General features: G+C 35.8%; 2 protein-coding genes across 3 annotated transcripts in view; one reads left to right on the top strand and one right to left on the bottom strand.

The window, feature by feature from the left end:
* Positions 1-15,363, bottom strand: part of LOC148304643 (ectonucleoside triphosphate diphosphohydrolase 5-like) — a 19,971-nt gene continuing 4,608 nt past the window's right edge. For both annotated transcript variants that reach the window (XM_088267983.1, XM_088267982.1), the window contains exons 3-10: positions 8,050-8,193; positions 7,515-7,594; positions 5,901-6,156; positions 5,083-5,227; positions 4,371-4,517; positions 3,133-3,350; positions 1,793-1,956; positions 1-228 (exon numbers count right to left, since the gene is read on the bottom strand). In XM_088267983.1, the coding sequence (XP_088124109.1) occupies positions 151-228; positions 1,793-1,956; positions 3,133-3,350; positions 4,371-4,517; positions 5,083-5,227; positions 5,901-6,156; positions 7,515-7,594; positions 8,050-8,193 (1,232 nt within the window). In that variant the 3' untranslated portion in view covers positions 1-150. The remainder of the gene's footprint in view (positions 229-1,792; positions 1,957-3,132; positions 3,351-4,370; positions 4,518-5,082; positions 5,228-5,900; positions 6,157-7,514; positions 7,595-8,049; positions 8,194-15,363) is intronic.
* LOC148304644 (uncharacterized) lies at positions 11,525-13,927 on the top strand. The gene is made up of 3 exons (XM_088267936.1): positions 11,525-11,548; positions 12,792-13,227; positions 13,814-13,927. The coding sequence occupies exons 1-3, from the start codon at positions 11,525-11,527 to the stop codon at positions 13,855-13,857; spliced, it is 504 nt and encodes a 167-aa protein (XP_088124062.1). The 3' UTR covers positions 13,858-13,927.

Here is a 15,363-nt window from a genome sequence, read left to right on the forward strand (position 1 = left end):
TATGTTTTTAAATAGTTTAACAAAAAATATAATTTTTAATAAATTATTTTACACATAAAAATATTTTTATAAAATATTAGTTTAATATATAGTAAATTTGGCTAGTCGTGTTTATTAGTGTTTTATTTGATTTTCACTTTGGGTGAGTCGTTATAAATCCCTGATCAGTGTGTTGTAGGCAAGACCGAGGGCCCATGATATTTCGTGCCCGTCAATTTTCTTCACAAGCTGAAAAATTCAAACTTTATAAATAAAAATGTAAAAGTTACAAAGTAAAAAACTAAGCACTGCGCCATTTTGCACTAATGTTGGCCTTAGACATGAAGAATGTCGTCTTCTCCACCTAATCATACAAGGAAAGATTGAGGGGCGAAGAACTGAAGGACTTCATGGCTGAAAAACCTAAGACAATGGTTTGGCAGAAGCACCAAATCTCTGTTTCGAGCTGCAGCATCAAAATTGAAGATAGCCATGACGATGATCGCCGATCTTCGTTAGAAGTGGCACAGAAAGAAGAAGAAGAATTGGCCTGGGCACCCTGAGAAGGTTTTACAAGTTATAAAAAACTAACTAACCAATAGGCCAATTCTTCGCAGAAAGAATTGGCGCGATGGTTAGTTAGCTTTTTATAACTCCGCCTAACCAATTTATCTTTGACGGTCTTCGCATCTTCCACATTTGAACATCTCCTCATACAAGCCCGCGGATTGTACTGATATTTCCACTCCTGACCTGACCATGCCCAAGTATTTGACATACTAGACCATGCAAAGTTTTTTTGCTCCTATTTCCAACATTTGCCTCATAAATTCGTTTTACTAATATTTCCTCACTCATTCCTTCCAAATGTCCAAAACATCTAACACATCTCTCTTAATTTTATCGATAGTGCTTAACTAGGCCTTAATTTTTTTTTAATTCACCATTCGAACATCTACAACAATGGTCCTTAACATGTTATATCCGTGGACTGGTCAACAATTGATAATTTTATCGCGGCCTGCTGAGTAGGGGTCATTGATTGTTTATATTTTAGATTTATTTGATTAAATAAGTTGTGTTTTTTTTACTAAGAAGGTATTGTGCCAGTTCGCCTCCGTAATGTAATGGTCAGCACGCTAGGCTACCATGCTGGAGGTCCCGGGTTTGATTCCCAAGAGGGTCAAAATAAATATTTGTGATTTTTCAGTCTAATATTTGTTTAAAATGATCCTGGACTTGGTACCTGAAGCGGAGGGCTGATCACCTTTCCTTCGTGTATTTAACAATCAAGATAACACTGCTTCTATATGATGCAGTGCCCTATGCACCATTGGGTGCGGATAAGGGTTAGAAGAAATGTGCCAGTGGTAACTTGGCACAAAAAGGGTTTTCAACTGAATAATAAGGTTTTCTCCACAATTATTAAATTTTTTATTGGGTGTGTTTATTATTTTGATTTTTAAGTAGGGTTTTGGGTGGTCTGGTACCATTTGATCCACGAATCGATACCAGTCCGCGATCCGGAGGTTAGGGACCGCTGATCTTACAATGAATCGATATAATATATGAAAATTAATAAAATTAAAATTTTAAATATGACACTAACAAAACAAAGTTGTAACACACTCAAACTCTTAATTGGATCATATATCATTTTGCCGCACTGTGAGATCGCATTTCGACTGCATCCAGTCTACTTACATCCATCTTTCGCCAACTCCATACTTCACTTCCATACATTAGGGCTATTATTACATATTTGGTTCATTGCTTGGTTTTGGATTTATTATGAAACATGGGAAAATCATACCTCCACTTCCTTGTTCTTGTCCAGAAGGAATGCTTCCTGCAGAAGGATGGATATGAAGGTGAGGTCCAGACAAGCGAAGGGTTGGTCCACGTTGGGAGAGGCGCACTCCCTCTCCGAGGCTTGAGCAAAACTCTCAACCTTTACTTTGCCACCAGTCACTGGGTCTGAAACAATCAATCAGAAAAACACATATATCCTAATCAAAAATCAAGAACCTCAAAAATAATTCACAAAATTTTTAGTGTGTCCAAATCCTTTATAGAATATACGTGGTCTGTTTAATTAATACGTAATAATAATAATTTCCCATAGTTCATATAGTGCTTCTTCTTCTTTTTCTAGATCCTAAGGATCTGTTTGAGCCTCCGCTTGTAGCTCTTGGGATGTTGACTCCCAGCTGTCTTTTCACCTTTTTGGAGGTCTGCCTGGGGGTCTGCGTCCTTCAGGGATTCCTTAAAGGGCGATATGTGGAAGTCTTTCATCTGACATTCTGTTTACATGATCATTCCAGTATCACCTTTGTTGTCGTCGTCACCTCACAATATCTTCCGTCTTACACATGCTCCGAATGTCGGTATTTCTTACTCGGTCTCGCAATGTGTGTCGCCTCGGTCTCGCAATATAGTGCCATTTTTGTAAAATACTACCTCAAGGGCGCTTACACACACTGTCATCATAAAACAAAATGTACATTATTTAGAAATTACATGTATATTTCAAAGTATTCACCTCCCCGACGCACACACTTGTGAAAATGATCTCGATCCTTCTGACTTCTTGTTAGGAACTAACTTCTTCCAAACTAAAAGATTTTTGAAAGGAAGAAGATTTTATACAATTCCCGAGATTAACGCAAAAACTATGAAAGAGCTGAAAGACATCACAAAAGAAGCGTTCCGAGACTGTTCACTGAGCGTGGTCCAGTCAGGAACCAGAATAATCAGCGGGTATGTATGTATGAATGAGTCCGCCTCTGTAGTGTAATGGTCAGCACACTCGGTTACCATACTGGAGGTCCCAGGATTCAAAATAAATATGTGTGGTTTTCACTTTCATATTTATTTAATAATATGACCCTGGCCTGGTAACTGAAGCGCAGGGCTCTTCACATTTTCTTTGCGTATTTAACTATCAAGATAACATTGCTTCAATATGATGCAGTGCCCTATGCACCGTTGGGTGCGGATAAGGGTAAGAAGAAGAAGATGTATGAGGAGATGCATGTATGTGGAAGAGGCGACGATAGTTTTCAAAGGTGTGGTGTGATGTTATTATTCTTTTCTCTCTGCCTACGGGAAACGGCGTGGTGGTCAGATTAGTTTAGTTTAGTTTAGAGTTACCTATGAGTCCGGCCTCGGTAGCCCGGTCGTAGTAGTAACTGAAGGCGTTGATGTCTTGAATCATGAGTCCAGACGGAATGGGGGTGCTCTGCAGCAGGCCTCGGACCATCTTGACGAGCAAGGAGCGGCAGCTCTCCAACTTCACGATGGGTACGCGTTCCGACACCGACAGTTGGGTCTCCTTGACGTCTAGGAAATTCAAGTCTGACTCGGCGCCACTGGAAAAAAAAAGATTGGTCATTTGGAGTTGATTGTGTACATATTTATATTTTTTTTATCCGCCTTCATACGGTCAGCTTTTAACAACAGATTTTTTTTAGGTAAAACCTGAATGTTTTTTCTTCATTTGAAAAATATTCAATATATTTAAAAAAATAATTTAACAATGCCTTTTCTCCAAAATGCAAAAACAACACTTTCTGCCCTGTAGCGGGTAAATATTAACCCGATGGTTGCCAGAGACGAGATATCTCGGCAAATGGCGGAGTGCCCGTATGGCCAGAGACGAGATATCTCGTCAGTACTTTTGATGACGTATTACTCCGCAGTTTTAACTCATATTGACAATCTGTCAAAAACGGAACATACATTGCCATCAGTTGAAGTTGTCACAAAATATTTTACAAAGTTTTTAAATACTTTTAAGTGATTTATCGGTATCACTTTCAGCTGACAGTTGACAGATGTCATTAGGGCTACCACTCAAACCACTTGAAATATTGATTATTTTAATCGATTGTTTTGAACGCCAGGGGTTTTTATTTTGCTCAATTTTTTTGTGTTTTTCTTATTATTTTAAAATATTCCATTGATAAATAATAGTTGTGTGTTAATATTAAATTTAATAAAAACTTGCGTGTGCGACTTAGTGTGACAACCCTGAAAATTTGAAACTGGTTTAACTTCAAGAATAAAACTCTAACAATCGATGCGGGATATAATATTTGGTAAGTAAATTATAATTCAATAAAAACAACAAAAAAAAAATCTTTAGACAACTTTTTTTTTTCAAAAAAATACTTGGCCTGTTGAGCACTGCGGCGTAATTTATTTGCGGCTATGAAAAGGTTAAGTTAAAAATATGCCTCTTTTGCAGGGATATAGTACATTTTCTGGGCATTCCAAAAACATGCACAACTGAAAATTGACGATTTTTGATATATGACGTTGTTGAAAGGAGTGAGCGTTATGTTTCCATATGAAGTGGACTATTTAAAAAAATATTATTATAATTTTACCTGACAAAGTAGTCAACATTAGAATATCTCCATGGGTGATCCTTGATGATAGGATTGATACAGTCTGACTGGAGGTGAGTCGCATCTTCTCCGTTCTGTGCCAGAAAAGCGCCGCGACGGGCTGCCATCAATCCCAAATTCAGAAAGCTGCAAAAATAATAAATATAATCTATTCTCAGTCCTCTCCTTTTCTTCTTTTCCTATCACTGTCATCTCCTTTTCTCCTTATCCCATCCTTATCTTATATCTTTTCTTTTATATAGATTTTTTCTCTCTTACTTTTTCTATGCATAAATGTGAATAACTGTAATTGGTATTCATGATTTTTTTTTGTATTCTGATTTTTCATGTATTGAAACTGTTGTTTTTGCTTCTAATAAAATAAAATAAAATAACTGGCTTAACACATTGTCAGGTGGTTTTTTCATCAACCCCGACACTAATAAGTATACTAATCAGGGTCGTATACTAATCACAAGTAACAGCAAACAAAACTCTGATCTGCACAATGTTTTTCGGCATCTCGCGCTCTACCAAAAGTAAGCAAATAGAACGCTTATTAGCGTCTCCCGCTATCTACCAACAGTATGTTAAAGACACTTTTAACCAATTCCCGCAACATTTCATATCTTAAATCGAGTTTTATTATTCTTTGCCTGAGTTTTGACTATCCGCAAAACATTGGTAGAGCATAAACTTCATAAAATAGTACCTGTAAGTAAAAAGGGAAATGTTTCTATTCGGTCCGGGTAAGGTCACAAGGGGCAATTGGGTTCCCTTTCCGCGAGGTTCGTAGGTGATCTGTGTCGAGCCTCCGCCAAGATCCAAGGCGGCAGTAGTCATAGTGTCAAGCTTTCCTGAAATGAAAATAAGCAGCTAAATTAGACTCCGGAACAGTGGACACGAAAACCATCGCACTGGCTAAAAATTACCAAATTGGCTATAATTTATTTAACTTGTGTACAAATCAGTCTTTTTCAATTAATTTACGTATCTGAATATTCTTAACTATTTAGTATTTAAGCAAATTTAAGCAAAACTTTATGCTCCTGAGATGTAAATAGAAATTTTTAGGGTGTCTTTGAAGGTACAATTGAAAGATTTGATTTTTTGTTTATATTCAGAAAGGTTAATATGTCTTTATTTTAAATATAGACATTTTTAAATAAACAAGTTTATTACATATTAAATAATTTAATATTTTGTCATATCACCCTTATTTTTAATAACCATTAAAATTCTTTTATTCATGGAAGCACACGGCAAATTTAAAATTTCTGAAGATACTCAGTCTTCCCAAATTTCTAATAAGATTTTTTAATTTTTGTGAATGAACATTTTCAGTTTTTTTGTTCTCTCCCTCTCAAATTGCATTAATTTTTAATTATATAGTGTGTTTATTACAAAGTGCTATCTTATTTCAGTATATAGTTTGATATGCTCTGCACCGATGCCAGAAAATATATTATTGATTTAGTCCACATCTAATAAAAAGGACAATTTTTAAATAAAAAATTTAAAACCCCTTACTCTTCAGGAAGTTGACAGTAAACCAGGAGTTGATCCCCTCATCCCTGCCGTCCATGATCTCGACAGCGTCAGCGCTTAGTCGGAACCCGGACAGGGTCAGGGCTTCCCGCACGGTGTCCAGCAGCCGCTCCGCTGACCCTGCCCGGAGCAGCCGGAGCCCCGCGGTGGCGCGCAGCAGGAGAGGGGTTGCGGCCCGGTGGTGCGAGGGTATCACCGGATAGGCGTGAGCCACTAAGTCTAGTATGGCCTGGGCACCCTGAGAAAGGAAAAGGAACGACCCTTATTATGCAGCTGAGCAGACCATTTTATTGATTCAATTCAATTAGATTTATTATAATTAATATACACATTACAAAAAAAGGCGGATACATTAACAAAAATCTAAAATAAGCAAGAGTACTATTGCTAAAGATGAAGAAGAATCTCGCTTCGGAGTTCTCCTTCAGACACATGGAACAGATCAATACCCAGCATGATATTGTTCAGAATAGCGGTAGCTATTCCTACAGGCATAACCATCGGCAGGTTGGTCCAGTATGTCGGAATGTGATAAAATCTATGCTGATGCTGTCTTAGGGCGATTGTCCACTACATACCCGGAATTTGTCCGGCAGTCCGGTTTTGAAAAATGAAAGCAACTACGACAGTTTAGCGTGATCGAATTTACGCGCAACGTGTTCATGCACCGTTCAAGAGCACTGATCTGAAAAAATGTGGACAAAAGCACATGCCAATCCAAGCCAATCGTCGTTCTAAAACGCTTACTGACGTGCTGGACGGTAACATTCCGTGTAATTCCGTGTAGTGGACAAACGCCCTTAGGTAACTATCAGGAACATACAGATAATTCCGGATAATTTCAGGACCATATGACCATCGCTTAGGGAGGTATCCTGTCCAACATCTTGACCATGAAGACCGAGGAGAAGATGCAATAATATGGCTGTTCCACTTTACCCCTTCCCCAGCCAATTCATGATGTTTTTTTAAATATTTTTTTAGTCTATCATCATTGTTTTCATATCATTATTTACGTCTGTGTAAGCGCCCTTGAGGTAATATTTTACGCAAATGGCGCTATGTAAATTATCAAAAATTAATATTATAATATGATTAAACAACAACTAAAAATGTTACATTCCCATGTATTTTTTGCAGATGGCAACACTTCTGATATCATTTTGCATAGATAAACGATCAAATTTATCTATGGTAATTTTAATGTCCACTGTAAGCAGATAAAATATATCTGTCTTGCTCTAGAAAGCTAGTTGTTATAGATAGCTCACGTTTGAGAAAGAGAGACAGACACATATTTTACTTGATATTGTCTTGTTCAAAATCAATTGACCTTCTTATATTTCTATTGTTGTAATTTAAAAAAAGAATTTAAAAACAAAAGATAATTTTGCGCCATGTAGCATGGACGCCATGACAGATTTGTATTGAGTTTATTCGGTGTAATTTGATGATCTATTATTCAAATTGCTATTAATAATGACGAAGGTGGCAAATTAAGTGCCATTTGCATAATTTGTTATATCCAGGTGTAGATTGTATAACACAAACATCAACACACTAAGTTTATAACACAAATACCAACACAATAATTACCTTTTGTGGATTGTCAACGTAGGAGGATAGTCCGGGTTTGACTTCATGGAATAGTTCACTATCTAATACTAGCTGGCCCCCTGAAAACACATTTATCAATAATCAATACATATCGCTCACTCCTTTCAATAATGTCATAAATAAAAAATTGACAATTTTCAGTTGTGCATGTTTTCGGAATGCCCATAAAATCTACTAGTTCCCAGCAAAAACGGCATGTTTTTAACTTATTATTTACCCGCTACAGGGCAGAAAGTGTTGTTTTTGCATTTTGAATAAAAAGTATTGTTTAATTATTTTTTTAAACATACTTAATATTTTTCAAATGCAGAAAAAACATTCAGGTTTTACCTAAAAAGATCTGTTGCATCATAAAAAGTTCAATAAGTGGCTTGATATTTATTTTTAATACATTGTATTATATTTTTAAACTTTAAAAACGATCTCCTCCATCCTACCTGCAGACAAGCCTCTAAAAGTAGAGGCTTTGCGGGTTTTTTTTGTTTAAATGTGTGTTCTATGAGTAATGACTCACCAAGGAACGATTTGTGAAAGGAGTAGGCAAGCACCCTGGAACCAGTAGAGCCGGCATCTATTATGACGGCGTATATTGGCTCAGTGTAACCCAGGCTGTCAGCTACCCGGTCCATTATTGGGAATAATACTGATGTGTACAGACCTGAGACAAAACATATATTTTCAATGACATTATGAGAACATTTTAAGTGTGTCCAAATACTTGTTCACAAAATCTGGATTATCTCCGATTACAGGAGTTATTTTCATATTATTTTTTGACATCTCATCAAAGATGAAGAAGAATATGGAATGCCCAGACTTCTTGCTTAATTTGACCAGATAATTGCCAGAAATTATCTGGTCAAATTAAAAGCTTAATAATAAAAATGAAAATGGTATTTTCTGGCGTTTCTCATGTGTGTGATTATAATCCAGGATTCGGATCTCACATACTAATATAAGAGTTTCTGCTTAGTAAAAAGCTTCTTTACATCTCACCGATAGATGTCTCTAGTGATTCAAGAACAAGGTTTCTAAATTGGTTCATATATATAGAACTTCCAAGAATTTGAGTAGTGTGGTTGTCAATAATGGGTAGAATTGGTGAATGTTACACGTGTGCAAAGTGATCACTTAAACCAGCCTATGACGGTCGTCAGCCCCGTAAATGCCCAGACTTCCATAGTCTTCTTCATCTTTGATGAGATGTCAAAAAATAATACATTATGAGAACACACATACACTAGCTACTAGCTGTAACCCAGTCTGGTTGACTGCCAACTACGAGATAACTTGTAGATACTTGCCATATTCGTGCAGCTATGATGAAATTCCTAGTATATCAGTGCTAATATGGATAGATGGCGCATGGGAAGAGAACAAAAAATCAATGCTGGCTTACATGAACAGAAAATTTATTAATAAATGAACAGAAAGTATAATTATTAAAAAAATATTCAAAATTCAGAAACATCCTTTCGCTGGGTGACTGCCAAATACTACTAAAAAAATTACTTCGCTACTAAAAAAATTAAAGAAGTAAAATAATATTTTTTCGTTTGTGAAATTGGCTTTTTAGACTACTTTCAACATTCAGTTAATGTGTAAAATGGGAAATAAATAATATAGAAAGCACACCAGAATCACATCAGATCAATCAGAACCTAAAATCTGGCGGTGTCAAAAGTCTGCGTAATCGGAGGGCATGTATGACTGTGAAGGAGTATGGATGTGAAGGAGGCGAAGAGTGTATGTCAGGACAGAAGAGTGTGGCGTTCCATCCTCTCTGCCTACCCCTGCGGGGAAACGGCGTGATGGTAGTAGTAGTAGTAGTAGTAGAAAGCACATGTTTGATTTTACAATGCTTGTGATGCAATAAAAACCTTGAAAATCCATCTGTCAGGAAGCACGCTGTCTGCCATAAGAAATCTTGAGTATTGCAAGTTTCTGTTACATTCAACAGATGGCGCTGCCATTGCAGCAAAAATGTGTTTAAAATATAATTTTATCTATCCCTGGTAAAAACAGATGTCACAGAAAACGCGCATATTTAAATGCAACGTTATGTCAAAATTTCAAAGCATTTGGTGAATAATTTGAGGAGATTTGTGTTTTAGAACAAACTAACATTCACATTTATATTGATATACATAGGTAAAAACATGCACATATTTGAATACAACATTGTGTCCAAATTTCGAAGCAATCAGAGATTTAACATTTTGAAGAAACTGGGATTTACATTTATTTTTATAAATATATGACGTATGCCACATAATAAATATCAAATTAATAGAAAATTCGAATTTAATATACTAAACATTGTCATATAAATGGGATGATACGTAAAACCACCTATTGAAATGCTTAAAAAAAACCCACTACAATGCAACGAAAATACCCAGTCAGGATATGAATTATCACAAATATAATACATAATTGACATATTAAAATAGACTGATGTATATCTACCATTATATTATGAATTAAAAACTATATAAATTTGGTTACTGTGGAAAAATAGACCATTTGCATGTTTGGTTTGTGAGAGTTAGTAAATATATAATTTTTTCAGTATTGAAATGAAGTATGTTAGTATTGTACTAGTGCTTTCTATTGCCTCTTTTCTACCGATATCAGTAAGTAAATTAAGTTTAAAACAGAAATTAGAAATACGGGTAGCAATAAAAGCATAGTTATCAAATTAATTAATAATAGAACTAGCCAAAGAATTAATAATTTATTAGAAATTCCTTTTTGTAAATCCAGACTTGCGCAAAGACACTCATTTTTCATAGCTCCAAAACTGTTCAACTTATTCCACAAAGACTATTTGTTAGATGTTAATTCCCTAAGTTCGTGTAAATTTAAAAATTTGCTTAGATTATTTATAGAAGAGACAGATTTAAGCTCCTTTTTCATTTAGCACATGATCGCTAGATTTTTACTTTTTTACTTTGTCATCTTTTTTATGTTTTTTAAGTTTTAATTAAAAAAAAAAAAAAAAAAATGCTTACTGAGAGTCAATTATTTTTTTATTTTTTTTTGTATTTTATATTAAGTTTTTTGTATTTTGTATTAACTAATTATACTTAGAAACCTATACCCTTATACCCTGTACTATGACTATTTATTTTGTATACCCACACACAGGCCATGCCTTTGTGGGATCTTTTTTTGTATTAATTTTTATTTTTTATTAATATTTTTTGTTTTTGAATTTATGTAATGCAAAAAAATTTCAAATAAAGAAAAAAAAAAAAAAAGGAAATGGAAAGTTCATCAAGGAATATTCCTTCCCCTTTTTCTATAGAATGTAACATATTTATTAAATTAGAGCGCGCATTGAGGCGTTAATAAGGTAGCAGGCGCAGTGGCGTAGTTGGGTAGACGCTCGACTGCGAAACTGGCGCCAGTGATTCAATTCCCGCCAATTGCAAAATGAATTCAACAAAGATTTATTTTCGATTGGCCTGGATGTTTGTGATGTATTTTTCGCATTTACCTTCCCCGTCCTTACTATCCTACCTGCAGACAAGCCTCTAAAAGTAGAGGCTTTGAGGGTTATTAATTTTTTTTTTAAAGTTATTTTTTCACTCTAAAATTTATTAGATATTACCCCGGACTGGTACCTGAAGCGGAGGGCTGATCACCTTTCCTTCATGTGTTAACGATCAAGATAACACTGCGTTTATATGAAGCAGTGCCTTATGCACCATTGGGGTGCAGATAAGGGTTTGAAGGTGAAGATATAGTAAATAAATAAAAAATTAAGTGTGATTTAGTCCATTTTTCGTAATATATCCTCCCATTGAGTAGTGAAAATTTCGAAGCTTAAATTCAATGAAACCCCTATTTTACGTTTTTTAAGGGGCTGTAAAAATAAAACTCAAATGGAGGGAAAATGTGAATGCGAGGTTTTGAAAAAATACATTTTAATTTTATTTATTTTTTGTGAAAATCATCGAGATTTTTTGCATACAAAAACCTAAATGGAGGGAAAGTATAAATTGAGGGTATGGCAAAACATTAAATTAAATTTCAATTTAAATTTTTGTAAAAATTGCAATGAAAACAAACAAAAAATGTAAAAACTGCAAGTAAACGATGATCGTGAATCATTACAGATCAGAAGTGTTACAGATGGAATCAAAAATCAAATGACTGGATATTTTCGATGTAAACTGGGAAAAAAAAACTTGAATGCGGATAGTAAATGTATGCGAGAAAATATTAAATCCAGGGACGTAAAATCCAGGTTTTACTGTATAAGTTTGTTTTTTGCAAAATTATGTATAGGCGACACCAGAGTGGCGTATCCAATTGATAATGTACAGTTAAAACTGGATGCCAACGTGCCGTGTGTGGTGGTTAAAGTGTTAATAAAAATATTCGTTATTAAGAGTACTATGTGAAATAGAAGTTTGTTCAATTGATTCAATAACATTTTAAATTATTTATTGTAACTGCAGACAGTCCGCCTCCGTAGTGTAATGGTCAGCACGCTCGGCTACCGTTCTGGAGGTCCTGGGTTCGATTCCCAAGGGGGGTAAAATAAATATAAGTGATTTTTTCACTGTAATATTTATTTAATATTACCATGGACTGGTACCTGAAGCGGAGGGCTGATCACCTTTCCTTCATGTGTAAACGATCAAGATAACACTGCGTTTATATGACACAGTGCCCTATGCACCATTGGGGTGCGGATAAGGGTTTTATTATTATTATTATTAACTGCAGACAGTTGGTAGAATTCCATATTGAATTGTTGGGTAATATATCCAAAATAAAACAAGGTTTGTTGGATTGAATTCTACATTTATTTATGTATATGTATATGTACCTTTCCTTCGTGTGTAAACGATCAAGATAACACTGTGTTCATATGAAGCAGTGCCCTATGCACCATTAGGGTGCGGATAAGGGTTTTATTATTATTATTATTATATGTTAATACGTGACGCGTTTCGTCTTCTTAGGACAATATCAAACACTGACTAAAAATAATTACAAAATGTCATTATATATGTGCTAACAATAATTGCTATAATTAGGTCTAGGAGTACTACTCCTAGACCTAATAATAGCAATTATTGTTGGCATATAAGGACATTTTGTAAATATTTTTAGTCAGTGTTTGATAATGTCCTAAGAAGACGAACATATACATAAATAAATGTAGAATTCAATCCAACAAACCTTGTTTTATTTTGGATATATTACCCAACAAGGTTTTAAATATTTTTCAATTTGTAGACATGTGCAAGAGAGGGACATTTAAGAGGCATCGGCAGAAAATTGAGGTTAGCGAAGGAGAAAAGCGGCGGTTGGGGCGGGTGGGGTGGCGGCGGGTGGGGGGGAGCGTGGGGCGGCCGCGGCCGAGGCGGCAACCCCTGGAACCCCAACAGCAGTAGCAGCGAGTCTGACGAGCGCAGATCCAACCCGGCTTACTATCCCTGGTACTACTACCAAGCCATGATGCCCAACTCTCTGGGATACCCATATCCCAATGGGTATTATCCACCCGGCTACCCGACGCCTTATCCCGGGTACACGACCGCATATCCCGGGTATACGACCCCATATTATCCCGGATATCAAACTGCAATTTACCCCCTCACGACCACGAGATTCCCTACTGTGTCCACGACTACTACACGATTTCCTAGTACAACCACGCTAAGGCCTACCAGTAAGTTATTACAATAGAAAATCTCATTGTTTGCGAGAAACGCTTAACAGCGTCTTTAAAGGTGGGGACTGACCTCCACATTTCGTCATAACCTAACATTCGCAGCGAGCATCTGACTTCGGATGGAGCACTCGGAACGAGCGGCGAGCAGCTCGGCTCGCTCTACTGACTATACGAATGTTCCCATCGTCACGTGTTACGTTACGACGAAATGAATCCGGTCAGTCCCACCTTAACACGTTGACTGCCAACTATGAGATAACTCGTAGATTGCGTTCTTTGCTAGGACTAGAAAAATAATCTGAAGTGTAGTTTTAGTGTTTAAACACAACCACAGATGGCAGTACAAGTTCCATTTTAGAAATAAATGTCACCGGGCTTTAGTAAAAAGTGCAGCCGTTTATGTAAGCCCATACTCCTTGGAGGAAAGTTTTGTTTGGACAATCATGTATGGCCACACTCCCAGACAGGTTATATAGGACTACAACTTAGTTCCCTACCAACATTACCAAGGAACACAGTCTATTGTATATTTCTCACATGAGATGTGTTAATATAAATAATAATTTGTTTATGTTTTTGGCAGGTTATCCCAACATACCCCCCGACATGATAAGATTTGGCGACTAAATGAGCATCTTCAAGCATCAATAGCATGTTTAGAAAGTACCTATACTGTTTATATTTATAAATATAGTAGACTTGTTTATATTCAATATTTTATTTACCTGCATGTATTAGAAATAAGGTTTTTTTTATTTCAATAAACTGAAAATTTGCTAAATTACCGCTAAAGGGTGAAAAAGTGGTAAAAAATAAAACTAACCATCACTCCGCTTCACCGCAAGGGCAGGCGGAGAGAATAGAACACCATACTACTCTGTGTTTGCAAATATTATTCACATTATGCATGATTTCAATTGATTCAACGAAAGACTGGCATAAGACCACTTCTGAGTAAATTAATGTAAACACAATTAATTTTATCAACTGTGAATGAGAACTCATCATAAGAATTTGTATTTTTCAAAACTAGTCGTTTTTACATCAACCTTTCCCTTCTGGTGCGCAAATATAAACGCGCGTCCCGGTGTTGGGTAGTCACTACACAATAAAAAATTAGCGATTTTAAATCGGAAAAATACGGACATTCATAGCTAATCTACTTAATTAATTATAAATGAAGTAAAAAATTATAATAATTTAGATTTTCTTGCTGAAAACATTAAAAAACCATCTGGCAACGCTCACGGAACTAGCATAGGTGCACTCTTGTCGGAAGCCCAAGAGCTACTGCCGCTAGCCAGAAAACATTGAGCTTTGATTTTCTGACGCTTGCACAGTGCAAGTATGCAAGAGTGAGTGCGAATATAGTGTCGCGGTTCCTGCACACTCTTCACGCGTTGTTTATGCGCAAATTTGTTTCTGATATTCACAACATACCTCCGATGTACCCCATAAATTCTGATTATTATAAATATTATTTTTTAAATCAATGCGTAAATATGTTATGGAGGAATACCTAAAATCTAAGCCTTGTAAATATTCTATTTATAGAGATATTATGGTTATTAGAAGCAATGTTGTTTGCAAGCTTCCCGGTGTTGTGTACTAGGTACACAACACCGGGAAGGGAGGGTTAAACAAATGTATACAGTTTATGTAAATAAAAAAATCAATCATACTAACTAAATAACATTTACACTGCTTCCCCGCAGGGGTAGGAACAGATAATAGAACGCCACATCAATCTGTCTTAGAGAACAATCTTCCGCATTCATGCATCTCCTCACACATACCTGGCGATTATTCCGACTCATGACCGTATTTAAAGTATTAAATCAAAAAATCGTAAATATACTATGGAGGAGTACCTAAAATCTTAGCCTTGTATTTATTATATGTATATAGATATTGATGGTTATTAGAAGCAATGTGTACAAGGTACACAACACCGGGAAGGGAGGGATAATAAAAGGTAGGGCAATCAGTCATGTTACAATATTATTAATATCTATCGTGCATGACTACACTTTATTACATGCAATACAAAATCTTATCTAGATTAGTAAGCAAATAAGCTTTTGAAAAATGAAATGTAATGTCGATGGGAGATGCGCGATAATTTTTAGACAA

This window comes from Brachycentrus maculatus, unplaced genomic scaffold (genome assembly GCF_059751285.1).
Source record: "Brachycentrus maculatus isolate JH-2025_06_01 unplaced genomic scaffold, ASM5975128v1 h1tg000310l, whole genome shotgun sequence".
Taxonomy (NCBI): Eukaryota; Metazoa; Arthropoda; class Insecta; order Trichoptera; family Brachycentridae; genus Brachycentrus; species Brachycentrus maculatus.

Bases quoted from the DNA above. Each gene is read 5' to 3' on its own strand.
- LOC148304644 (XM_088267936.1), top strand. From the start codon at position 11,525: ATGGAGGGAAAGTATAAATTGAGG. The intron at 11,549-12,791 runs GTATGGCAAAAC...TTCAATTTGTAG, and splicing joins AGGGAAAGTATAAATTGAGG to ACATGTGCAAGAGAGGGACA. The intron at 13,228-13,813 runs GTAAGTTATTAC...TGTTTTTGGCAG, and splicing joins AACCACGCTAAGGCCTACCA to GTTATCCCAACATACCCCCC.